This window comes from Cyanistes caeruleus, chromosome 3, assembly GCF_971803275.1.
Source record: "Cyanistes caeruleus chromosome 3, bCyaCae1.hap1.1, whole genome shotgun sequence".
In the NCBI taxonomy this organism is placed as follows: Eukaryota; Metazoa; Chordata; class Aves; order Passeriformes; family Paridae; genus Cyanistes; species Cyanistes caeruleus.
Window position 1 is genome coordinate 65,266,152 of NC_141703.1, and position 25,751 is coordinate 65,291,902.

General features: G+C 42.9%; 1 protein-coding gene across 4 annotated transcripts in view; it reads left to right on the forward strand.

Moving 5' to 3' along the window:
* SMAD9 (SMAD family member 9) overlaps positions 1-25,751 on the forward strand; it is a 50,206-nt gene that overhangs the window by 21,297 nt on the left and 3,158 nt on the right. For 2 of the 4 annotated variants that reach the window (XM_086881541.1, XM_086881540.1), the window contains exons 2-6: positions 7,654-8,280; positions 14,679-14,936; positions 17,740-17,877; positions 19,666-19,887; positions 24,030-24,286. In XM_086881541.1, coding sequence (XP_086737667.1) covers positions 7,869-8,280; positions 14,679-14,936; positions 17,740-17,877; positions 19,666-19,887; positions 24,030-24,286 — 1,287 coding nt within the window. In that variant the 5' untranslated portion in view covers positions 7,654-7,868. The remainder of the gene's footprint in view (positions 1-7,653; positions 8,281-14,678; positions 14,937-17,739; positions 17,878-19,665; positions 19,888-24,029; positions 24,287-25,751) is intronic. The other 2 variants (XM_086881543.1, XM_086881542.1) reach the window with 1 other exon arrangement.

Below are 25,751 nucleotides of genomic sequence, written 5' to 3' on the forward strand. Positions count from 1 at the left end.
ATCCCCAGAGCTCCTCCGTGGCTTGAATGCTCCTTAGCCTTCAGCTCTGCTGGAGGAAAGCAGCTGAGAGAGAGGGGCTCTTCCTCGGAGGTGCCAGTCTGAGTCTGAGCAAGGCAGCCTCAGGAAGGGGTAAGGCAGGGACTGGGTGAATGGGTCTTCTTCCTGCCTGCAGGGAGCAGGGTGTGAGGCAGAGGAGAGGATGTGTCCCTGTGGGATTGTATCTTAGAAACTTCGGTGTGGCCCGGACAGGGAACACTGTGCAGTTCACTCCTTATAAACATCACAGTCACTCGTTTCCTTTAAAAGTTAATACCAAGGAAGGAAGTGCAGCCAGGGAGAGATCATAGTGATAAATTGGTCCAGTTTAATTTTTTTTACACAGACTTTGGTGATGATAATTTTGTAGGATGCCTTCAGATATTGTGGGAGATTTTCAAAGGCAGGAATTGGTGGGAACATCCAGCCCTCTGGTTTTTGTTGCCATTCCCAGCAGCTGGATGCAAGTAGCCCAGGGGTCAGAGCCAGTGTAGTTTGGCTAGCCCAGTGCTGCTCCTGAAGAGAGGGGCCCTTTTGCTTGGTTATGGTAGGGGATGTAGGATCATAAGACTCATCTCATGGGATTTTCAGTCCCTTCTCCCTCCCCAAGGCCAGCACAGTTATTCTTAAAGCAAGCTGTGTAAAATGCAATCACAGACTTCCAGCAGCAACTATCCCAACATGTATCTATCCGGTTCCCTGATTTTTCATGAGAAACTTACACGAGAGCTGGATTGCCCCTATCCTGTCTGCAACAGCCTTTGTACATGGGGGTACTGTTACCATGCCCATGAACCTCTGTTCTCCCCTTCTTAGGTCACACTAACAAAGCTTTGTTGAAGCATCTGCCAATGTTCTCATCCAGAGCAGTCCCACAGCAGGAATTGGTACATACCTTCCTAGTCAGGCATCATGGGCATACCAAACATGACCTAGGTACTTAATTTTCTTTTGCAACAGAATTTATGCTTCTGAAACACTTCTGCAAGTGTTTGGTCTGTGGAAGTGCACGTAGGTGTGTTAAGGTGTGCAGCTTATATACTTGGATCTTTCCTTTTTTATATCAATTAAGAATGTGCTATTCCTGTCAAGAGAAGCTAAATGATGCTGAGTAGATGTAGTAATACTTGTAGTGATTATATGAGCTCAGAAAAATTATGTGGATGTCACAAATTTTTAGTCACTAGCATAAAATGTTGTTCTTACTGTGTTTGGGAGGCAGTGAGTTCAGGTGAAGGCTCCACAGGGTGAACAACTGGCTGGGGAAGCATGAGGTGCTGTGAGATTTGCTTTGTGATATTGATGCCTGCACATAAAGTTCACTGTGAAAGGGTCTTCTCAACAAACTTGAAAAAGACTCAAGAAAGTGAATTTTAAAAGCTTGCCTGATTCATTTAAGCTTACAGGAATAAATAACAAGATGTTGCCAGGGCTGTGCGAAACATGGATAAATTTGAGCCTCAAACACTCTACCTCCTGTCATTGCATCTCTTTTTAGTTGGAGCAGTCCAGGGTCAAACTGGGAAAAAATTTAATTTCTTAATAAAGAAAAAAACCAAACAACACCTTTTTTACATCCTGTTAAATTAAAACCCTGGGTGTTCAGTTCTGTGGTTCTGGAAGAAGTTGGTAACATTTCAATGAATAATTCACTCACTGTATCTTCTCATGTGTGTGTGAAAGACATTGGTTTCAGATAGATTCATAACAGCACCCTTGTCTGGTGGGTCCCAAGGAGAACAAAAAGCCTTGGGGGATCCCAATTGATGTTGAGGGTGCCATGAGTGGAACAAGTGATTTACATGCTTCAAAAATAACATGTGGCCACTGTTGCTGAGCAGTGATTACTGAACTGTGCTGCTCAGGCACATGCTTTCACACTGCTCTCCTGGAATGAATGTACATGTGAAACCTCTGCTGCCCAGCTCCAAGTTGCTGTGTGGGCAAAAAAACCAAAAAGGGTTGGTGCATGAGGCCCAAGGCAAGGTTGGTGAGGTTCACCACTCTGTTGAGACCCACATATTGGCACACACTTTTGTTGGTTTTTGTTTGTTTTAAAACCCTTTTCCCTGTTGATGTGTGGAAGATTCCCATAGCAAGTGGCAGTGATGATTTGACTCGGGAGCTTCTTTGTCAGCCCTGTGTGTGTGTGGGCTGCTGCCAGCTGGGCACATTTGAAAACATAACAAGAATCAGTTAATTCAATAGAACTCGCATGCTTCTCTCTTTCATAGTAGGTAGAAGTAACTGAGTCAGTGCTAGGTAAAAATAACTAACCAAGAGCATGTTCACTGCATTCCTCCTCACACTGATTGACTGAAACGACTTTCTCCCTTCCAGTTCTGTTGTGATTTAGTTGCTGAGTGTCAGACTTCCAGCTGTAATTGTCTCACTGCCATATGCATCTCCAAGAACTGCACAGCTTATGTCTAGACGACCCTCTGAGAAATCTCTCTCTGTGGCCTTACTTAGCTGTTGCAGTGACACTGAGACTGATGATGTCAGGCATTCTTGAGACAGATAGCCATGCCTCTCGCCATGCAGTTTGCCCAGGCAAGTGCTGGAGTGGAGGCAGCACCTGGAAGCTTTATGCCGAGACCAGAAGCCCACGCACATCTGCCCACATCCGTGCTTACATACCCATACACAGATATGCTTTTGAGGGAGGTTGGACACTTTGCTTTTACAGTGGTGTCTTAAGTCTATTTTCATTAGCATCCATGGAAGTTTTCCTTTTGACTTCTGCAGAAAGCTTAGAGTGAAATTTAACAAGGACTGGTACAATTTCCCTGCTGTGCCTATGGGAGTGAAATTCCCCCAGCCTGAGGGAATGGTATGAAGCTGTGTCAGAGGAGGTTTAGGTTGGGTATTAGGAAAAGTTTCTTCACCCAGGGGGTGGTTGGGCACTGGAAGAGGCTCCCCAGGGAAGTGGTCACAGCACCAAGCATGACAAGAGTTCAAGATGTGTTTGGACAATGCTTTGAGGCACATGGTGTGACTCTTGGGGTGGCCTCTGCAGGGCCAAGAATTGGCTTTGATGACCCTAGTGTGTCTCTTCCAACCCAGGATATTCTATGATTCTGTGATTCTTTGACAACTGAATTAGAGGAAACTTCATCAGCATGTTGGACTGCACAGGCATTCTGCTGAGGTGTGATGTGAATCTTCCCTGACACAATGGATCTATTTTACATTAGGTAAAATCTAAACTTCACAAAATCTTTCCATGGAAGAGATGTCAGAATGTTGGCATGGCACATAGAGGAGGGAATGTTTAATTCCCATGGGCTCTCTAATCCCTCTTATTGACTTCATCAGGATCTGGCTCCAGTTAGGAAATCATAAGCCCACAATTGTGGTGGTCTTTCCTCTGCTCCCAGCATGTCAGGCTCTTTAGTACCACAGTAGAAGTGGAGCTCTTGGAGCAACACATTTCTCCTGTTGACCTGAGGACCTATGGGCTGTTTCTATACTTGAAGGTGAAAAATGGGTGTAGGAGAAGGAGAAAATATCATGGATATCATGGTCCCTTCCACTTGGTGTTAATTTTTCTGGCTCTTAAGCCTTGTAATCATTCAGTCAGTCATTGAGGTGCCCCATCTCTCACAGCATTAGCTGTGTGCTGTGCCTGATTTTGCTGGGTATTTACCTTTAGGTGGAATTCTCCATGACATGTACACAAATATTTTTCTCAAATACTTATTTAGGGACTTGAGGATGAGTAGGTCAGGCGTCAAAAATTTGGACATGTTTATGTGGTCAAGTAAATTCTACTGAAAAACTGCTTCTATACTAATAAATTAAATGTGCCTTGTACTGTTCTTGGTCTTAAGACTTCTGTGCAATGGTTGTCTCACCCTCAAACCTCTGTGCTGACTTATTATTAGGAGTGACCCCTGTTCCCTCCTAACTCTTGAACTACGCACGAGAGTGGTTTGGGGGAGTGCTGCTGGCACAGACCAAAGCCATTCCAGATGCTGTGGTAACAACATGCTACAGGCAGTAAAGTTCCTGCGCCTGGAGATGTTTCCCACCGCTGTTGTGCCACATAAATAGTAGACAACCCTATATTTAGGGAGAATGGAGCCAGTGAACTGGGCTGGCATGTTTCCAGGCCCACCTTCTCCTGCAGGCCACAGAAACAAAAGGGTGAGTCCATGCTCATGTCCCATAAGTCCTCTTCCCTAAATCTTCAGATCTAAACTCAGTGATGGAATTAAGATTTACAGCACGGAAGACTGACTGTGTTTAGTGTTGACCAGTCACTTAGCTGACAGATAGACAAAGCCTTCCTTGTAGTCCCAGAGGAGGAAATCGTGTTAGGAATGTATCTTGAGCGATGCCTGACTCATCCTCATGATAGCACGTCATATTGTCACTGAGGGAGATAAACCTGACTAGACCAGAACTTCCATCATTGTATAATGGAGATGTGCTGGGAATGTGGATCAAAACTGTAACACTTCCCTCCCTGCTGCCACTCTAAACTGCATTTAGCATCGAGAAAAACAATGGATCATCAGCACAGAAGATACATCTGGTGTGGGTTTGAAACATTCCAGTTGGGTAGGCAAGTTGCCTGTTACCAAAGGCATATGGCTTAAGCTTAACTGCTGTCCTGAAAGACTGTTAAAACTAAATTGTGAGTTGACATCTCTGTCATTGCGGCCCTGGAGCAGAGCGGCTACCTCGCTATTTTGCTATGGAGAATCTAAGCATAGCAACACGGGGCTTAGTCTGGGCAATAGTGTGCAGTACTATGTAATTTAATAACATTAAACTAGGATGTTCTGATAATATTATTTGAAAGCTGTTTAGTTTATTTAATACCATTTATATTTCATATGTCAGTTGAATTTGGGGGAAAAAGATTATAGAAGAAACTGGGGGGAGCGCGGTAGGAAATTGTGCAATGTACTTATCTGAGGCTACATCACATGGTCTGCAAAGCACGGCTTTTGCTTTTATACACATAGTCTTGGCAACTCTCCCACTAGCAACAATAGTGCTCAGACTCATACTGATGTCACTGTTGAGTTATTTAATTTGACTGAACGAGATTAATGTGTTTATTTAAAACCTTGGTCAAAATGGAAAAGAAAATCTCGGGACAATACTTTTATGTGAACTTGTGTGTTTTCACATCTGATGATTGTAATGTTGCATTAACTTATCAGGAGCAGTTGTTTACACATGCCAATGCCCAGGAGCCCCCCTCAGATAAGAAGTGTGAGCCATTTTCCCTCTCAGCATAGAGCAGAGACTCCTACACTGCTACTGGTCCAGTGGGCTTTCATCCCAGGCTTTCCTTGCTTCCTGTTGCTGCTTTCAGGGTTGATCCACAGTGATCCCAGCACTGTTTTATTTTCTCTTGTGAAGATGGGGTTTGGTGCTGCCGGCAATGGCAGCAGTGTGATGGTGGATCCTCCACAGGTTCTCAGCAGGGCAGCGAGGGACAGACACCTCCACTGCACAGGATGTCTGCATGGGGCTGGTGCTGGGCTCTTTAGGCTGAGCCTGCTCCTGCAAAGGCTGGAGCCTGCCTGACTGAATTTTATCCACATTATGTTTTACAAACAGATTGAGGGCTTTTTTTCCCTGTGATAAATCACACTGATTTTACTTCATTCTCACGTGTGCCCTCTAAGTGTTTGGAGTAGATTTTGGTTTTGTCTAGAGGCACTAGTAACTATCCAGTTACATAACTCCAGGTCAGAGAAAAAAATCTGGAATCTGAAGTTTCTTTTTTTGGTAGGTAGGACAGGTTTCCACAGTTCCCTGGAATAGATCTTTGACTGATGAATGGCACAAGTGAGGGGGTTTCTGCCGGGTTTGTCCCTTGACAGTCGAGGACAAATGGACACACATGGGTTGATAATGTAGAAATTGCATAAACCAGAGCTGAGTGCTCTAGTGGGTGCCTGAAGCAAGGTGTGCCTGTTCTGCCTTCCTCTGTGCATATTTTCATGGTGCTTGGCATATGAAAGTCTTGGGGAAGAGTAGCTGCTGCTGCCAGAGTTGCTTTCATGATTTCTTCTCTGTGGGGCAAAGTGCTTCCATCCTCCTAGTGCAGTGGAAGGCTTTGGAACTTTGAGCTTCTTCCCCCACCATTGCTGCTGTCGAGGAGGAAGAGAAAAACTTGTTATGCTTCCATGTATTTGCATTTCTCAGGGCATTTCAAAGGGTAATGCAGTGGGGCATAGGGATGGGCATGAGAACAAAACAGAAGAGCTGGGAGAAAAACAGCTCTAGGCAGCCCTTGGTCCTCAGTAAACATCACAGCCTGTCCAAGAGGCTGTGCTGCCCTGGGCCATGTGTGCTCACCCTGCAGCATGCTCCAGAGCTGCGTGGTGCCAAGGGTATCCGAGTATGCCAAGGAACCAGTCTTTGGGACTGGCCTCCTGTCTCGCTGTGCTGTACCTGCGCCTGCACACGGCGTCCCCAGGTGCCCTTGGAACTCCTACAAGATCTGTACATTGAAGGAAATTGCACACAAATATGGTTTGTGAAGCTCTGCCACTCTCTGTGCTGGGCAACATTTGTCTCCTCAGTGGCTGCATCTAAGTAGTGCTGAGAACTGTGAGCAGGCCTTTATTGGTGGGGGCAAAAAGGTCCACAAGGGTGGAATTGGATGGTCATGGAGCTGCTTTTCTAGAAGCATCCATTTGGAAGCTATCCCCATCTCTTGCTTTAAGTGCCCTCTGTGTAGTTCAGACCTTTGGACTTGCTGTGCACAGGGGGTCCATGAAATATATTTAAAGCAGTAAATAGCTTGACGTACAAGGACATTTTTCCTCAGAGTTCCAGTCAGTGGAAATATGTAATTTTCAGCTAAAATTAGACTGGCTCCAGCTATATGAAGAAAAAAAAAAAAGGCAAAGCCCTCAAGAACTAAACTCTTTCTGTTGGACTTTGTCAGATGTAGCAACTCCTAGCAAAAATAACTCAAGATCCATGCAGCACAAACTGTGTCCAAAAGTCTGTGATTTGGATCCAGAAAGCTGTGAATTGTTGAACAGAGAGAAACAGACTGTAGGCATGAAAACTTTTTCTCTTCCATGTAGGAAAATATAAATAAGTTTAGAGAATACTAGTAAATCTTTCAAAAATCTTAAATGAAATGTAGGAGTAGTTTAAGTTAGTTTTGCAGTTAATATTTTACGACTCTTGACAGTACAGTGAGATTGGAGTGGCAGAGAGGGAGTTGAAGTCACAACAGTATTCTACTCATTGCTTCCATAAAATTTAATATTAGATATTTTTTTTCATAGAAGATGATTGAACTGAACCTACAGCTACCAGCATATAAAAAAGAGGGTAAATTTTCTTTTGTACTAAAAAAAAATCTTAGTCCTGCAACTATTTGTCTGGTGCATTAAACTCTAAACACAAGTTGAAGTGACTGGATAGTTAACAATTTCCATGGTCCAACTCTAAAATGAGTGGGGTGGATAGTGGGGAGGAGAGGCTTGGGCCCAAAATAAACATCAAAAACCAAACAGAAAACCGCTGAAAATTAACTACACATTTTGAGTAATTTCTCTTTCAAAATATTTTATTGAAGGAACAATGGAAATAGTGTGTGAAGCCTAACCATGTATTGTGTTGCTGTTCCAGGCTTCATCAGCAGTTTCTTGATGTTTGGAAAGTTCTGAGACCCACCCTGTCGGGCTACTTGTAACCAGTACCTAAGACTACAAAAACGTACGTGTGAAAGAACCTGTCCTTGAAGGAAGTGTCCATCACAATACTGTGGAAACTCTGTGCAGGCCTTGCACGGCAGGAGAGCAGTTTGTGCTTCCGTTGACGCTCGTGCGTGATCTCTGCTTCTTATGCACTCCAGCACCCCTATCAGTTCCTTGTTCTCCTTCACCAGCCCCGCAGTGAAAAGGCTGCTGGGCTGGAAACAAGGAGATGAAGAAGAAAAGTGGGCAGAAAAAGCTGTTGATTCCTTGGTGAAGAAGTTAAAGAAGAAAAAAGGAGCCATGGAAGAACTAGAGAGGGCTCTGAGCTGCCCGGGTCAGCCCAGTAAATGTGTCACGATCCCACGTTCCTTGGACGGGCGGCTGCAGGTGTCTCACCGCAAGGGGCTTCCCCACGTCATATATTGCAGAGTGTGGCGCTGGCCTGATTTACAATCTCACCATGAGTTGAAACCACTGGAATGTTGTGAGTTCCCTTTTGGCTCGAAACAGAAAGAAGTGTGCATCAACCCCTACCATTACCGGCGGGTGGAAACCCCAGGTAATTGTGTCATCTGCAAATGATTCGCAGCTCTGTGTTAGCTCTTGCTCCAGCAGGTTTAGTCTTGGTGCATCCTACAGCTGTGCTCTGAAATGTGAAAAGGCAGGCTGCATCTGATGGAAGGATCTTGGGTCTTACCCTGCCTGTTGCAATCACAGCTCTGGCAGCCAGGACTGGGGAGGGTGTGAGGAGCCCCTCTCCCGTTGGGGTCTGCAGCCCATCGGGCCCCTGAGGGCACCCGGATCTTGTCCAAGGTGCTGAAAGCAGCTTCCTCTCCACGGACCTGGGTGCTGAATCCTCCCTGTCTGAACGGATGGTCATTTGCATGAAGTCTGGGCACCAGCCTGGCCTCACCACCGTGGTGATATTTATGTCTCATTGAAAACCAGCAGTTGACTCATTAACCCTCAGAAAACACTAGCTCCCTCTTTAAAGATAAGAGCTGCATGTGGTAAGATGGCATATTTTGCAGTGAATAGAAAACCAGGTCAGTTGATTTTTCCTAAAATACCTGGTGGCCTGCCTTAAGCGGGATTTACTTATGTAAATGGAGAGAAATGTGACATAAATCCAACAGGTCCCCATTAAATTTTTGGAGTTTTCCACTGATAATTCTCTTTGGACTGCACAAAAACTTACGACCTCACTGAAAGGTCATTTAATTGGGCTTTATGTCAGTAAAAGAGCTGTTAAAAAATTGTAGTATTCAGTGTTGACTTCTGTAGGTATCTCAGAAAGCAGGGCTGGCAAAGGTCTTGAGCAGTCATCCTGTTTTCCTCTGCCCAGACTCCCAAATGAAACCAAATTACCAGGTACATTCCTGACAAATCTTTTTCTAATGAGCTCTAAAAATCCCATGTGATAAAGGCTCTACAACCTCCCCAGGCAAGTGAATCTATTGCTTTGCTATCCTTACAGTTCAAAATTATTTCTAATGTCTAACCTAGCTCTCCCTTGCTGCCAAAAATCACCGTAATTTAATTTACTAATGGATACAGTTGGTAAGTGTATACCTTTTATTCTGAAATTACTCCTTGTCTGGCATGAACTTTACTTTGAGGTGATATTAGGATCAGATAAGTGAACTGTGGGATGTTTCTTTTCACACAGATGAAATAAGGGAAAGACATTTGTTAACATTTGTTAAACACCAGGGCCTGCTTCCTCTTCTGTTAGTCCTTCCAGTGCAGCAGAGCTGTCACTGTGAAGTCATATCTGATCTGCTGCAAACACTGTCAAAACTTTTCTGTTTTACAGCTACACTGAGTGGTGCTTGTTGTCAACAGTTTTCAGTGAAAAGAGCTGATCTCACGCCCTGCTAAAGTAAACTCTTCAATAATTTAAGAAAAGATGGTCATAAAATATCCCATTTTTTGTTTATTGCACTTCTTTATTTGCAGGCTGCAGTCTTTCGTGTTTTCTCATTTCTTCTGGTGTAACTTCAGTGCAGTTAATGGAGTCTCCTCAGTGCAGTAGCTGACAGCACTGAACGTGCCGATTTCAACACTGGATTTCTCATCTGTTCAATGCCAGCTAACAAACACTGCTAATGGAATAGTCCAGCAGCTGCTAATTGGCTGCCAAAGCTTGTTGTTCTGATCCTGAAACTCAGAAGCTTTCAGCTGTGAACATGTCTCTATTGTTTGTCTGTGCAGCAGACTGGCAGTATCTCTGCTAGTAAAGTAGAAGGGGACAAGGTGCAGGTCTGGGTACTGCTGAATTGGTAACATGATCCCAGGAACAGCTTTGATCCATGTGGACTCGTGTGGACTAGCAGCTCTCAGTGCAGGGGTTAGCCCACAGGAGGGACTTTGGGCACTTTGAACTTGGCCACCTTGTTTTGGAGGTGAAAGTGAGTGCAGCTGTGAGGATACAAGCTGTGCTGTGCCACTTCTCCACAGGACCCAGGAATTGTTCTCAGGCTGTTGTATTCACCCCTACAATTCTGCTTACAGGGACAACTCAGAGGCTGAAGCTCACAGATACATTATATATTTGTACCGTATCACAAAGAGTACAACCCACTCAGGTGTTCTGGGGCAGCAGTAGGAAACGGAACTTGCACCTCTGCAAGTGGTGCAGTGCAACCCCAGTTAGAAGGCAGTGGTGCAAGGAGGTTTTGGCAAGGCAAGAGAACAAATCAACTTCATGAGAAAGTGGTAGCAGTGAGATCACCACAGAGAAGGCTGGGAGTTATTGATTTAGGTGCTGGTCTTTTTAAAACAAACAGTCCTCTTTTAACGGCAGGAAATCTGCATCTTGGCTGTTGGTGATCTTAGGCTTATATGAGATTCTGTGAGTCTCATCCTCTTGAGCTAGAGAATCCACCCATTGAATAAGACAACACTGTATTTTTTTATAATCCACATACTGGTATTATTTTCATACAAATGTCCATCCTTCTGGGGATCATTTTCCATCACTGCAGTCTTTCTTGCCTAGTCAACCGCTCTATGACCAGATCCATTAATTTTAATCCAGAATGAATGACTTGTGTCAAAGATGGAAGGGCCTCACCTTTTTTTTTTGACAGCCTTGCAAATTCCTAGACCTCTGTTACTAGAGTACAGCTTTGAAATCTGGTTAGAGATTCGGGGATTTCATTACCTCTGCAGTGTCTGCAGGCTTCCCAGTCCCATTTTAGGCTCTGCTACTGATACTGTACAGATTACACATGGCTTTTATTGCTGCTACGAGTATTCCTGGCGGATTTCTTCTCCAGTCTGCTGAATAGCAGGTGCCACTTAGAAAAAAAGCAGGAAATATTTCATCTATGAGTGCAACATCCCACTGGAGAAAGGAGTTAGGCCACCTAATCTGAAGGAGGTAGTTATGTTGGTTATGCTCTGCTTCACCCTTCATCGTTGCCTTCAAAGAGCTTCTCAGAAATCTGGTTTGTTGCCAGCAAACACATACCCTACTGTTTTTATATGAAGTCATTCATATATAAGTATTACAAATGAGGGTGCACCATTGCTGTAGACAGGAGAATTTTTGACTTTGACTGTTTTCATAAAGCCAAAGTGGGTCTAAGATGTGATAGCCTCCCCAGGTGGAAGACAATCTGATGGCCTCACTGTTGGCCATCTGTTTGGGAGTAGTCATGGGCAAAGGGAGTAGACAGATTTCACCTGAGAGTGGTTTCCAAAAGTAGTAAACTATGCAGAAATGGATTAATGTGTGAAAAATTGCGGTGTGGATATTGTACCTGAAATTAAAATCAGGTAGATAAGTTTGCTTGCTAGCATCTGAAACCACAGGCTCTGGGCACAGCCAGGTTCCCAGCAAGAGCTGTTGAAGCTAAAGGGAATGGGAGAAAGACATGAAAGGCAGTGGCAGGACTTAGGACATGACCATATTTGTCTTCAGTTGAACAGACCATCAACACTTCAGCATGCGTAGGAGGAAGGATCCACCTTTGGCTCTTGGTGGAAAATAGCAGGTAGGAGAAAAGGACCCCAATGAATGGAGAAAATGCAGGTAATTTATGAGGACTGACAGGTCCCAACACACTCAGTTACTCAGTTTTATGCCTCTGGTCACACTTCCTTCAGAGTGGCTGAGCCCTGAAGAGTGATATGTTACAAAAACAGCAAGGAGATCAAGGCCCTTGGGGGTACTCTTAGCCACAAACAGATAATCTCTGAATGCCTCCCTACCACAGAGGCTTTAGCCCTCTAGGCAATCACAGAACAGTCAGTGGAAAGAGTGAGTGAATGAGTGAGGTGGCAAAAACTGTTCAGCAGAGCAGAAATTAAGACTGCCATGGTCAGAGCTGGGAAGGAGTTCAAGGCTTGAAAATTCCTCCTGCTGACTCACTCAAGGCAAATCAAAGGCTTTCCCTGGCAAGCTCTGGTCACACATCCAGATTCTCAGCTTTCATTTAGAGAAGGAGTCAAGTTCTCACAGGGCTGAAGGAAGCAGCTGCCTTAGCTGTGGTACCCACAATGAAGTGTCAGCCTCAACACTGCACAGCATTGCTGGGTGCAAAGGGATCACCAGCTCCTCATTTTCAAAGACTGCTGGTCAGAGCTGGCTGATCAGCAGCAGATCTGACAAGCATCATACCAGTTTCATGGAGCTTTTGAGGAAAACTCCAGAAGCAGCAAAGGAGAACTCCAGAAGAAGCAACAGCTCACAGCCTGGAGCTGTTCACAGGAGCATGGGATGGAAGGAATACAGCTCACCAAAACCACATCCACAGTGATGGTACTGGTCTTGTCCCAATATATTGCAGTAAAAGTATTCCTCTCCACTTGCTGTGAAGAGATCCACAGGGGACTGGGCAGTGCATGTCAGATGTGAATACTTGTATTGCCTGTATGAGTCCTACCTGGATGTTTAAAGCTAAAAGAAGAACAGTGAAGAAGAAGTACCTTTCTCTACTTAAGAAAGTGGCAGTAGACTTCATGCCACAAATAGGGGCATATGAGAGGCAGAAGGAAAGAAAGCAGTCTCCAGAGCACCAATCCTTGTCCTGGCCAGAGGCTAATTAGCAATGCATAGGGCCAGAGAAGCATGTAAGTGTAGTGTCTTAAGAGGTTTCCCAGTGCCTGTGTTTCTAGGCAGGTGAGAAGCTAACTTCTGCAGTGAACTCCCAATCAGTCCAATATTTTGCATAGTTTTAGGGCTCAGTTCTTCAGGTCATGGGTGACTACCAGATTCCCAGTGGTATATTCCAGTGGGTGGGCAGGCACGTTGTTTAACCTTGCCTCTACTGCAGCATGGTGCACACTGAGCTAGAAGCTGTAAACCCATTGTTGGTACCGGGCACTGTAAATGCCCCGGCTCTCTGAGCAACTGATGTGCATTCCAAGAAGAGTTCCTGCAGACTCTTCTCATGCACATGTTTTGCACTATCTATACATTATTTGTTTTATTCAATAGCAATTATTCCGCTCTTTCATTAAGAGTAACATTAAGATAAATGAGAGTTTGCTGTAATTAAAAGTTGTTAGCTAACCTACGTAAAAAGAATTTGCCTTACCTAGACAGAGCTTTTTGGCCCAAGCAATATGTTAAAACATGTTGACTGTATATTCCCACCAACATTTAAAACCAAGAGTGCACATTGCTATTTGGTTCCATAAACTAGTAAGGACACACTGGAAGATGATGTGCTACTGGGTTTTAGGCCAGAGGAACTCTGGATACTAGGTCAGTCAATACAAGCCTGCTGAATTGTCCTCGATGCTGGGGACAGTAACTCAATTGTCTCCATAATTATCTTCTTTGGTAGCTTTTAGATCTGCATAATACCAACTGGGAATTCATTCCCCCTACCTGTGTTGAAAGCCTTAACAAAGATAATTAGGTATAATGTGAGCTAGTAACTAATAGAGAAATCTTGGGGTACAGGAATCACCCATTGTAGTTGCTGCTCTCCTTACCAAGGACTATGGAAGACACAGTTAAAGCCTCAGGTTGAACTCTCATATTCAAAATTATTCTGCAAGCCTCCTTGTGTTCCAGCCTAGGGACTGCATCTTCATAGGTATCTCACTAGTCAGGATTTTTAAAGTGTTTTGAGTCTTAATTCTACTCTTGCTTCTCATACGTCCCAATCCAAAGTAATTTGGATCAACTTTGGGTTTCTCAAAGAGGCAATGCTGTTAACAGTGCTGACAGTGTGAGATGAAAGGGAAGAGTTTGTGGATAGGCAGTATCTTCTACTAGACTAAGTTTTAAATGGGTTAATTTGGATTTCAGTTTTCTGACCTGCATTTTTCATGTCTTAAATACCAACCACTGACATATGCCTTCTTATGCTAAATCTTTTCTAACTATATTGCAAGAGATAAATTGACATTGCTGCAATGTTTGAATTGCCATTTACATTTCCTTTTAAAGACCTCACTGTCTGTCTGGCAGCATTTTCAAGTACCTGACAACATTTCAGATCTGGTGTCTGGCTTCAGGTCTGTACTTCCTTTTGCCCATCTGCAAAACATGCTGGTAGAAAAATATGCAGTGTATTGCAGAGCACTATTAATTGTTATTAAACTTGGCTATGCATTTGTCACATCCTAGTGATAGTATTTAGAAAATTCCTGACATGTTCAGTTTTTGAAGAAGGATAGAATAGGTAATTTTGAAAGGGAGAGATATACCGCCTGTATTTCTGCATGCCATACCTGTGAATTTTATGGTACCTTGCTCAAGTCAAAATTCCTTATTTTATATGTGGAACCGCTGTAAGTGGCTGCAGATCTGGAGAAAAATGTCCAAGAATTCAGCTTTTGAATCTTGGGTTTGGACAGGTTTGTTACTCTTTAATGACTTGTATGCAGACAGCTATATTATTTGAGCAGCATAGAATATGCCTCTTTTTAGCTTACAACAAATTATTCTTTCAGGAATTCAGCTTCAACCATTTTTTCTGTTGTTTTTGTTTTCAGTCCTACCTCCTGTACTCGTTCCAAGACACAGTGAGTTTAACCCTCACCTCAGCCTCCTTGCCAAGTTTCGAAACACTTCTCTACACAGCGAGCCACTGATGCCGCACAACGCCACTTATCCAGATTCCTTCCAGCATCCTCCATGCACCCCTTTTCCATCATCCCCCAGCCACATGTTCTCCCAGTCACCTAACAGCATCAGCTACCCCAACTCACCAGAAAGCTCTTCAGGACCAGGAAGTCCCTATCAGCTCACAGGTAAGAATGAGTTTTGACCCACCCTGACTGAGGCATTTGAGGGTCTTGCCAGGGCCTGGGGTCAGGTGACAATTCTGTGCTCCCCCCAGACTGTAGCTGCAGGTTGAACTGTTGGACAGAATGGACTTGGACTGTGATTTCTTGTGATTGTCTCTTGTATATTGTCTCTCAGTCCTTCTGACAGATGCTCAAGAGACTGAGAACTGTAGTCATCCTGCTCCTAGAAGTGCTTGGGTGAGATGTCATGATTACTGTGGGAGAAAAACTGAGGAGAGAAGCAGGTGTACCAGGCTGCCTTCTGTCCAAAGCTGCCCATCCAAGCTTCTGGTACAATTCATGGAAAAGAGAACTTGCAAGACCTAAGTTAGGGACCTAGGATGGTCAGGGTAGGAACCTTTAGAAATTCCATCAAGAGACAGGATAAAATGGGGAAATTGCTGTGCAGAAACTTTTTTAAGATTATGGCAATCCCAATGACGGTCTAAATTTCAGAAAGTTAAGGTGTTTAACAATCTGGCCCAGCACTTTGAGAAGTCACCAGGCAAGTTCCTGTGACTTTGGAACACGTTCCACAGTTCTGAGATTAGCAGGCTTATGTCACTCATATTGTTTGTGTTGTGAACTCCTGACTTAGTACAGCTCTAATTACCTGAAAAATTAATTGTGCTTTTTCTGTTAACATAACACAGCTAAGAGCTAGTTTTAATATCAAAACATGGTTCAGACTCACTTCAGCACTTTAACTTTAAAATAGTTTCAGTTATGGCAGTTTTTTCACAAAGATGAATTCAGGTCAGAATCTTGTAATTTAAGATTTTAGTGTCTCAACTATGAAGCATTTAAATTTGGGTCCTTAATGATACGCCTATTTCATTTTAAGTGCAAGAAAGATGTTTATTTTACAAGGTGTTTGTAGCATTTGAACTTCCTTCTAAGCTGAATAATTTCAACACAGTGTGATGTTTTTCCTTCCCTCTTCATTCATTGAATGTGCCTTCATTCATTTCTTCTCTAGATCTGTGTTTCTGATTAAATCATATTTAGCAACACTGAAGCATTTCATCAAGTAGTAAGACTTGTTTGTCTTCTCCAGTATTTTTCTTTAACCTCTGTGTAACTAAGCTGGATTCTGTGGAGCTCGTCCTGACAGGTAAATCAGGCCCATTCCAGCTGTGTAATGACTCTGACATGTGCATTTAACTGAACCTGGGACCTTGCAAAGCTACTTAATAATGGAAGTGGCTCAACCTGAGCTTCAGTATATCACCGCACACAGCGATATACTGATAAGCATAATTTGCCTGTGTAACAATCAGGGATGGAAGGCTATCTAAAGCAAACTGGAGTTACATCAAGAACCTTGAGAGGGATAGCTGTGACCAAATATAAATGGCAACAACGCAGGTTTTAGCATCTCATGAAATTATCTATACTCTCCCTGTAATCAGTGGAGGAAAACAGACACTCGTAGAATAAGATTCATTGCATCTTCTTGTATTTGTCCAATACACTGCGTCTGCAAGTTCCTGTTTTTGTTCAGTGGGTATAAGGAGACCTAAATGTGACTAGTTTAGGAGTAGACATTAAAAATATCCATGTAACCACATGATTCTGTCATTATATTCCTTTCTGTAACTTATTTTCTCTTCCACTATTTCTTGATTTTGTTTTACTATTTCTTGTTGAAGGGTTATGTCATCTAAGTGTTAGAAATATCATATAGTGATAGATAGAAATTCCTAGGTCCTGAACAGTCCTTAAATAGTCTAGAATAACATGGCTTACTTGGAAGATTCAGTGGTTGTCTCATGAGACACTTCACAGTTATTCATGCTGGGTCAAGTTGCTCTATTTTGAGGGCCAGCCAAAGACCCCAAACACAAGAGGGAGTTTCAGTCTGAAACCAAGTTAAACCCTTCTTAAAGAGTCCCTTGGTTCTGCAAGCTTGTATATGGCTATAATCTGCATATAAGGCCACTGAGTTTCTGATCAAATGAGACGCACTTTTAGTGCTCATTCACTGAATGTTGACATTTTATAATATGAAAATGAAGTCCTTTTTAATTTGGCTTTCTAAAGCCTCCAGCCTTTCTGGATAGTCCCCACTATAGAGTCACCTTCTGTTTTCTAGCTCATGTTGCTTTAAATGAAACAAATCAGGAGCTGAGCAGTTGTGACTTGGTACTTTTGCTCCCAATGTTTTCGTGACATCTATTGCTCTTTGATAGGAGACTGAACAAACCACGAGAGGGACAGACCTCTGACCTTTGTAGGACAGAGGAGAAAAGAACAAATCCGGAGGAGGTTTTGCCAAGTCTTATTTCTATGGTTTTCCATAGGCTTTTTTTTACAGATTATGGACAAAGAGAGCTGTCTCCAGGGGATCAGATAAAGTCAACTTCTGCTCGTAAATCATCCTCCTCAAGTTTTACATTAAAGAGAGGATTCTGGAAATAACGGGTGTAACTGCGTTACCTTCTTAGGGGACCAACTGGTATTGACAGAGAACTTGGTTTTACACAGGTCTAGACCTGAGGCACTGTTGTGACAATCCCTCTCTCTTTCAAGCACTACATGTCCAACATGTCAGCTTTTCCTTCTCATCTTTGCTGAACATGCAATGGTCTTAATCTAGAGGCTGAAGGCAGGTCAGATTCAGATCTGTGCTTTTTCCAGTCTTCTCAGGCCAAACAATGCTGAAGCAGTAAAATATTCACCATGAAAAAAGCCAGGTGGAATTTACCAACATACTGACTTGGGTATCTTTCTTCCTTTCTGTTTCCTTCCTTTTTTCTTTCTGTAGTGGAAACACCACCTCCGCCCTACCATGCAAGAGAACCTCCAGGAATCCACAGTGGACGGTCGATGGATGCAATAGCTGAAAGTCAGCTCGTGCTGTCTTTGCCCAATGGAGGTAAATCTGCCGATGGAGAAGCTGAAAGTAAATAACCATTTGTACTATTCTTTAAATAAAAACTGTTAAAAAAAATTGTTATTTGCACAAGAAGATTTAGTGAACTTTAATAACAAGTTGCAGGCAGTTTTGCAGTAAGGCTGTGTGCTAGACCCATCCATTAGCTAGCAGGAGAGGTTGATGCAATATTTCGATGGATTATGTGCAAAGTTACAGAGTTTAGACCTTATTTGCATCCATGGACTATTACAGTTAAAAAGCTGTTAATGAAAGCTAACACTGTTATCTACGTTGTAAAGATAAACATATCGAATCAAGGATGGTGGAGCAATTTAACACACAAAAGCAATATCAATATCAGAACTCATTTCTTTATCACCTTCGGCTCTAGGTTTCAAGTACTTTAAAGCCTTATGGTAGGGAGCTTTTTTCTGCCATCTTTGTATTAATGTTAGATTACTGGCTGGCTAGAAAAGAAAAGGACATGTTCTAGTGGACTACAAAGATATTTTGACAGAAGACTGAAGTCTGTCATCTTATAAGAACTCTGTAGTGAGAGAGGCATTAATGGTCAAAGAAAGGTCTGGGGTCCTGCTTGCAACCCTCAAAGCAACTTGCTGACCTCTCCAGCACGGCCTCTCCTACCTTTGAGCTAGTATTTTCTAGTACTGATGACCCCACCATTCAGAGGCCATTGCTTCAGAGTTTGAAGGGGAAATGGATTTCCTCTGCTGGCTTTTGCTTTGCCTTCCTGCTACTGCAAAGGAAAAATCACCACTGTTCTTTTAGTCCATCATATTGTGTTCCTAAAGAAATGTCATTTCTAGAATGAGGACTGAACACTGCTTACATACACACATTAAAAAAAATATTGCCAGCCTTCTGAAGCAGCGACAAGTGTTTGTGTAGCATGGAACTGGAGCAGAAGGAATGTGAGGGAATAGTGCTAATTACTGATGGGGACACAGAATGGCTGGATAATAACAAGTTATCAGACACCAATACTTTAAAATAAATTGTCAAGCTAGTTTAATCTCTTTATCACAGCCTACCATCTGCCTGATCACTATCCTAGTGAATATTAGTTGGAAGTTTTTTAGAGGTTATGCACAGAGGTGCTCTGGGGGCAGGCGGGCTCACATGCCTGTGGTGAGCAGGCAGGATAAAGTTTCCTACTAATTCAAATGACAAATGAGGCTCAGATATTCTGTTACATTTTTGAGCCTTTCTCTGTCTCTGACTTGGAAAACTGGGCAGGGATGGATGCAAAAGAAGTGACCCTGCTAACATTTCTGCTTACAGTCTCACATGGAAGCAGAAAGCCTGAAAGCGGGCAAAAATTGGAGTGATTTATTGCTTCTGGACTACAGAGATTGGTATTAGGCTGAAGGCCTTCAGCCTAATACCAAAAACTTGGCTCAGTTTTGACTTGCTTTGAGCCCATCTGTCATCCCTATCTCCTGCTGGTGTGCAGAGCAGATGTATCCCTTACTATTTTTGGTGTATACTTTGGGCCACAGTTCAGTGAGGAATGTCAGTGTGGTTGATTTAATACAGTGGAGTTTCCACTTCTAAGAAGTGGGGCTCCTCAGAGGCTTAGACTTAAGCTGGTGCACCAACCCTTTGCATGTTTGGGACTTCAGTCATAAAATCAAGAAGCAATGGAAGCTGCTGTTGGGATAAAGTGTGACATAAGTGACTGTTTAGATGAAGAGATCGGGGGCGTAGAGTGGGAGGGAATGAAAGAAAACAGAGAAAGATTGCTTAAAAAATATTGCTGAAACCTGAGCATCTGCTTAACATTATTTCCTACAGACTTTCGGCCTGTTTGTTATGAAGAACCCCAACACTGGTGCTCAGTTGCCTACTATGAACTCAACAATCGGGTAGGGGAGACATTCCAGGCCTCCTCTCGAAGTATCCTTATAGATGGATTTACAGATCCTTCAAATAACAAAAACAGGTTCTGCCTGGGTCTGCTCTCAAACGTAAACCGCAATTCTACTATAGAAAACACAAGGAGACACATAGGAAAAGGTAAGAGGAAATCCCCTCTCCTCAGGAATAATATTCAGAGCTCAGAAGATCCATGCATTGCATTACCAAGCCGTGCTGATTCGTCAGATGCGCTTGCTTTAAAATCAAACCTCTGACATTACTTCTGAAATAGAAGAAAAGCAGAGCATTCTTTTCTGACTGGATAACAATCAGCAGAGTAACTCCTTACAAAGGTTATTTACTTGGCCAGCAAAGAGAAAAAATGTTGTTTATAGTTGTGTGTTCTAATTTAGCAGTATGTATTTTCATTTTATTTATTAGAGCTTCTGGCAACTGGGAATATTGCCATTGAAATGCCACTAAAAGGATAATTGCTGGTGCCTCAGGGCTGCTTCTCCTCCCACCAAATAACAAAGGGAGATGGATGAAACACTTAGTAGTTGAGTTACTTAGCTGAAGAACTCTGGTAGAATTGTGTTTGTAGCTTTTTCCCCCTGCCCCCCTGCCAGTCCCTGTTTTGTCAGCTTTTCACTAGTAAAAGGAAGGTTTGTATTCTCCCACCAGTGGTTGCTGGTGCATGCTCCACCTCTGGTGGCCATACACCCTCAGCATGCAATGTGACATGCTGCTGCTGCTGCCAAGGAGACCACACCTGGACACTCCGTTCCAGCTCCCCAGGGCTCTGCAGGGTCTGATATTCTCCCAGAACTTACTATTGTTTGTGGTGGTGAGTCAGAAGCCCTGTGCCAGCCACTTCTCCATGCAGGTGAAGCTTTGCCTGTTCTGGTAGATCCAGTCTAGACTCATTATCTTTCCAACCCAAGCCTCTCACCAGTAGCTGCCTGGGAATGCATTTCCCACTGGGCTAATTAACTCTAATTGTTCCACTCCTATTATCTTGTCAACCTCACTTCATTTCCCAGGCCTAGGGCAATATTTTAATTGGCCCTTGATAGTCTAGTGTTGAATGACTGAATAAGAAGAAGCTCTGAGACAAATGTGATACAGTTTTTGCAAACAGCAGTGAACCTGAGGGCTGGAGCAGGCAGTGTTCTGCTCAGCTCTTGCACTTCATCCCCCTCCCCCCAAATGGAAAACCCCTATGTTGCAGATGCTACAAGTGTGTGCCATAGCAGTTCATTGTGTGGCTTGCAAATGTGTTGTACATCTAGTTCTAACTTAGAAAATAAAGCTTTACATCCTACCAGTGTAAGCTGTCAGAGGGGGATGTAGATCAAAGATGAGCTTGTCCCTAAAAGATGAATGGCAAAAGATCCCCAATCTGTCATTTGGCGATGTTACAGCCTCTGACTTTCTGCCCCAAAAGACAAAGAGACAACAGAAATAGTTAGGTAAATGCTAATGGTTTTCATCCATTTAAGTGTGAAGATCTGTCTTAATTCATTAAAAGTCCTTTAAAGTCCTACACTAGGAATGTGCCCAAGGGAAGGGACCAGGTTGCCCAGAGAGGAGCTTAATTTATCAGAGATCCTTAATTTTACTGCTCTTCCCTGTTTATGCAAATCCTAAAAAAACATATACAAGTGGAGTACAAGTGGCAGTAGTGCAGGCCTGCAGAAGAGCACAGAGCAGCTCCAGAAGCATATAGTTCAAAGGCATGGTGGACAGATGAAAGCTGCTGAAATGGATACAATTGTCACATGTTAACACGGGAGAAAAAAGAGTGAGTAAACAAGATTAGCTCAGTAGGATAAGGATATGTGATTGAATTGTCATCTAGTGTATCAGCATTAAACTGTTTCCTGGAAATGCCACATCAAAGCTAAAAACAATCCGGAACACAATGCAACATCTACGAGCAATTGGACCTGGTTCAGCAGTCAGACTTCAAGGACAAAAAAAGGAACTTTTGATTAAATGTCAAAAAGATGTGGATGCTTGGAGACTGCTGAATTTTCAGTTTCTGCGGGGAGCAATGAAATACCACTTAAACAAATGGACCTTTGATTTGGTTTTCTACAAACATGTATTTAGCTGCTTTTCTTTAGATTTCCTTTAGGATGCATTCCCCTGGTGAATGAATACTAGAATAACAGGAATACACACTGATTAGTGTTGTATTTATTGCTTTTAAAAAGTTCACTAGTAAAAAACAATTTGTAACCTCTGCTTTCAGAAGTGACATTGATGTTTTTGTTATTGTAGCACAATGTCTTTCAATGCCTTTGAAAACATTTTTTTTTTTTTTCAGAAAATGGGTTCTTTAATATTTTCTGAAATAACCCAGCCTTTACCATTTTTCACCTTAGCACCCCCTGTGGTGACCCTAAATCAGTAGCTACACCTGAAGATTTGAAATGTGGTGTATGTCCTTATTCTTCTCTCCCTACTCTCTGTTCTCACTTCATGAGATTATTTCAGAAAGCTATGTGGACTCCATCAAGGTACTTTCTGTCCTTCCCTTTTATCCATATCCATGGGAAGGAAGGTCAGGAGGTAACAGTTGTAGTGTGCAGCACCCCATAGTGCCTGGTGGAGTTGGAGCTGGTGCTTTCCTGTCGCTGCTGTTCCCAGTGCAGTACCAGAGTGTGCTCCAAGCCACACCCCTGCCACTCGCAGCTCATTTCAGATCTTGTGGGTGCTCAGAAGTCAAGTGATGGCTTGAAGACAGACTTTAAGGTTCCCATTTGAGTCACCCTGGAAGACTATGGGAGAGTATATTTTTCCCAGATTATTTTCCCATTCAACCTCCTTTTGCCCTTGCCATTCCCACTTCTGTTTAGATGCTGGTTTTGTCCTAAGGATGTGCTGCTGCCCCTTGTTGTTATGACTGCAGAATGATGACCACACTGGGACTATGTAACCAGTCTTTGTTTGTATGAAAGACACCAGGAATAAAACTTATTACAGCTGCATTATTAAACCACAGTTACCAGTAGCTTTGCAGGCAATCTTCTGAGGCTCTGTGAACGTTTCTGTGCATTTGAAGGGCATACCTAGCATAGAGAAGAGGATTTTATTTTTTTTTAGTGGCAGTTTCTACAAGAACAAACAACTGAGTTCTTCCACCTCTCTTGGCCATGGGAAGGGTTCATATTCCCCTGATCTAGCCATGGGAAGGGTGACTGTCTGGGCATTTTCACAGGATGACTTGGCCCTCTTCAGGTTGTGGTTTCGCGCTCACTTTAAAGCAGTCAGGGCCCCCATTGCCACACTTGCACTAATGAAGATATCACAAGATCTCGCTGAAAATAAATTTTGGGTTGTTTGTTTTTAAATATATTAGTTGGTTCAGTTCCTCAGCCTGGACAGCAGCCCAATCCTCAGCTGTTGCTGCCAGCATGAAAGCAGGTGTGCCAGCAGGGGCAGGGAATGGGAGAGCCTTTTCAGCACCTGCACAGACTTCCGTGGCTTTAAGCTGGCTCTGAGCCTGCACTCTGTAGCAGATGGAGTGAATCATCTGGTCATAGTGCCCCTCTCCATCTATCAGCTACAGAAGGCATCTACAGACTTACTGTGTTACAGTGGTGATCCCCACCTTCAAGGCTGCTGAGTTAGGCTAAGATAAATTCTCCCACCAATTCAGGTATGTTTTCATGCAAGCAGATATCCTTGGTGGATCAGTCTTTGCAGGGATAAAAGTGTTTCCACCTTAATTTCCCCAAGTCACTGTCAAAATCTGAGTTAGTAAGTCATTAGGACATTGAAAAGTTCAGAGGCAAATCAGTCATTTTCTTGCTAAAGGTTACTTGGAACAGGATCTGATGAGTAAGTCACATCATGTAAATGCAAATACATGGTTCTGATGTGGCAGATAAAGCAAAATACAGAAAAGCTATTTTAAGTACACGCCATGCTGTGTTTTAAATGTATAACAGTAGGATCCTGTAGTAAAACAGCAGCATGCAGTGAAGTGGGCCAGTGTGCATGTTTGCTTAACAGTGAAAATACATTTAGCTGTGTAATGCAATAGTGATTTTTGAGTTCCTGGATAGTTTTGATGTTTAGGATATGGTTGACATGTGCTCGATGTTTATGTATGTGTATTTTGTCATAAAGTACTATGCTGTTGGGTAAAAGTAAAGCAACCTGCACTGAGAAACAAAGATCCTGGAAGGATCCTGAGTTTGTATACCCAAACCAGTAAAATAATTTATTGCTGGCATAAAGTGTGTTGTGAACAATGGAGAAATAATTCATGTTATATTTTGTTTTTCAAGGTGTTCATCTTTACTATGTTGGTGGGGAGGTCTATGCCGAATGCGTCAGCGACAGCAGTATTTTTGTGCAAAGCCGCAACTGTAACTACCAGCATGGTTTCCACCCAGCCACGGTCTGCAAGATCCCCAGTGGCTGCAGCCTCAAGATCTTCAACAACCAGCTCTTTGCCCAGTTGCTTGCCCAGTCAGTCAATCACGGTTTCGAAGTGGTGTATGAGCTGACCAAGATGTGTACTATTCGAATGAGCTTTGTTAAAGTAAGGATCCTTTGCTTTCTCTTGCATCCTTGCTAGCTTTGGTGTAAAACTAGATCCCATCAAATCCATTCCAAGGGAAGCTGTAGATACCCAACTTTCGAACAGCTATTCATACTGCCTGTTTTCCAGTATTGCCTTAAACTTACAGGTGCTCAAAATCAATGGCTTTTGTGGTCAACATGAAAATCTCTTAAGTTACAAATTTTAGATATTCCATAGGCTCTTTATGGAAAATAGAGAATGCATGGTAGTGTTCTGCCACTGATTGTTCAAAAAGCTCAACTCAGAAGAGCTTGGCAACATGTAAATGTAGTAGCACATATCTTAGGCAGTTGTGATCTCTCCTGTTACTGGTTTGCAATTGAGCTTGATAGAGCCATTGATCTGAAAAGAATGTCCTTATGTATTTAGGCTAATTTACAGTCTCACCAGTACCATAGACTGGTATACATTTTCTCAATCAAGAAACACTGGGTCCTTTTTCATCCCTGACTGAGTTTGCAGAGAATTGTTGTTTGCCATCTGCCTGATCCCTGACAAATATTGTCTTACTTTCTGATGACATTCACTCTGGCCAGCCACACAACCAGAAGAGCTTCTTGCAAGCAGAACAGAAAACCCAAAAGAAAATGTGACCTTCTCCCTGTTATTTGGAAGAGACAGGAGGCCACCAAAGCCATTACTGTTCTAATGTCCTTCCTATCTGAATTTCACAGTCTGACTGCTCTGTGGGCAATCTATCAGTCCTTGTGGGACTTTCTCAAATTTCTGAATGGTCTTCCCACCAGAATGAGACCTCTCAACTCCTTTTAGTATTTAGGATTTATTTACATGCCTGTTGTAACATGTCGTAATTTAACCCCTAAAGAATGGCAAGTGTTTCAGGATAGTTTCCAGATGATGCTAGACCAGTGCTGCTGGGGAGAGCTGGCAGCAATGTTCAGCCTGCAGACTAGAGCAGTTGAACCATTAGAAGCCCGTGGTCCTGGTAGGTACCATAAAAATGGCTTGAGTGTCTCTTTGCCTTTATCTTGCAGATTTGTTTCTATACAAATGACTGAACTGAGATGATTGAATTCACATCTAAGATACCAAAAAGTGCTTGAGGCTCAAGTCCTGTTTCCTTAAGTTCTACAGAGCAAATGAATTGAGTCCTACATATCTTTCTGGTCTAACTTTTTCTAGCCATCCTTGGGGACCCATCTTCTGAAGTCTTCAAGAGCATTAAGAGTTCCCTGTAATCTCTCCCAAGAGTCCAAGCCAAAATCTCCATGCCCATGACCATGCTGTTGCTTTGTTCTTGAGAGGGAACTGATATCTTGTTCACATACAAGCATTAGGGCAAAAAAAGGAAGGCAAGAAAAGCAACAAACAGCATTTTCTTTAATGGAAGGCATGAATGGGCATGCTGTTTGTAAAGGCAGTGTAGCCAGTTACGCAATGTTTTCATTATCTCGGTGATTCA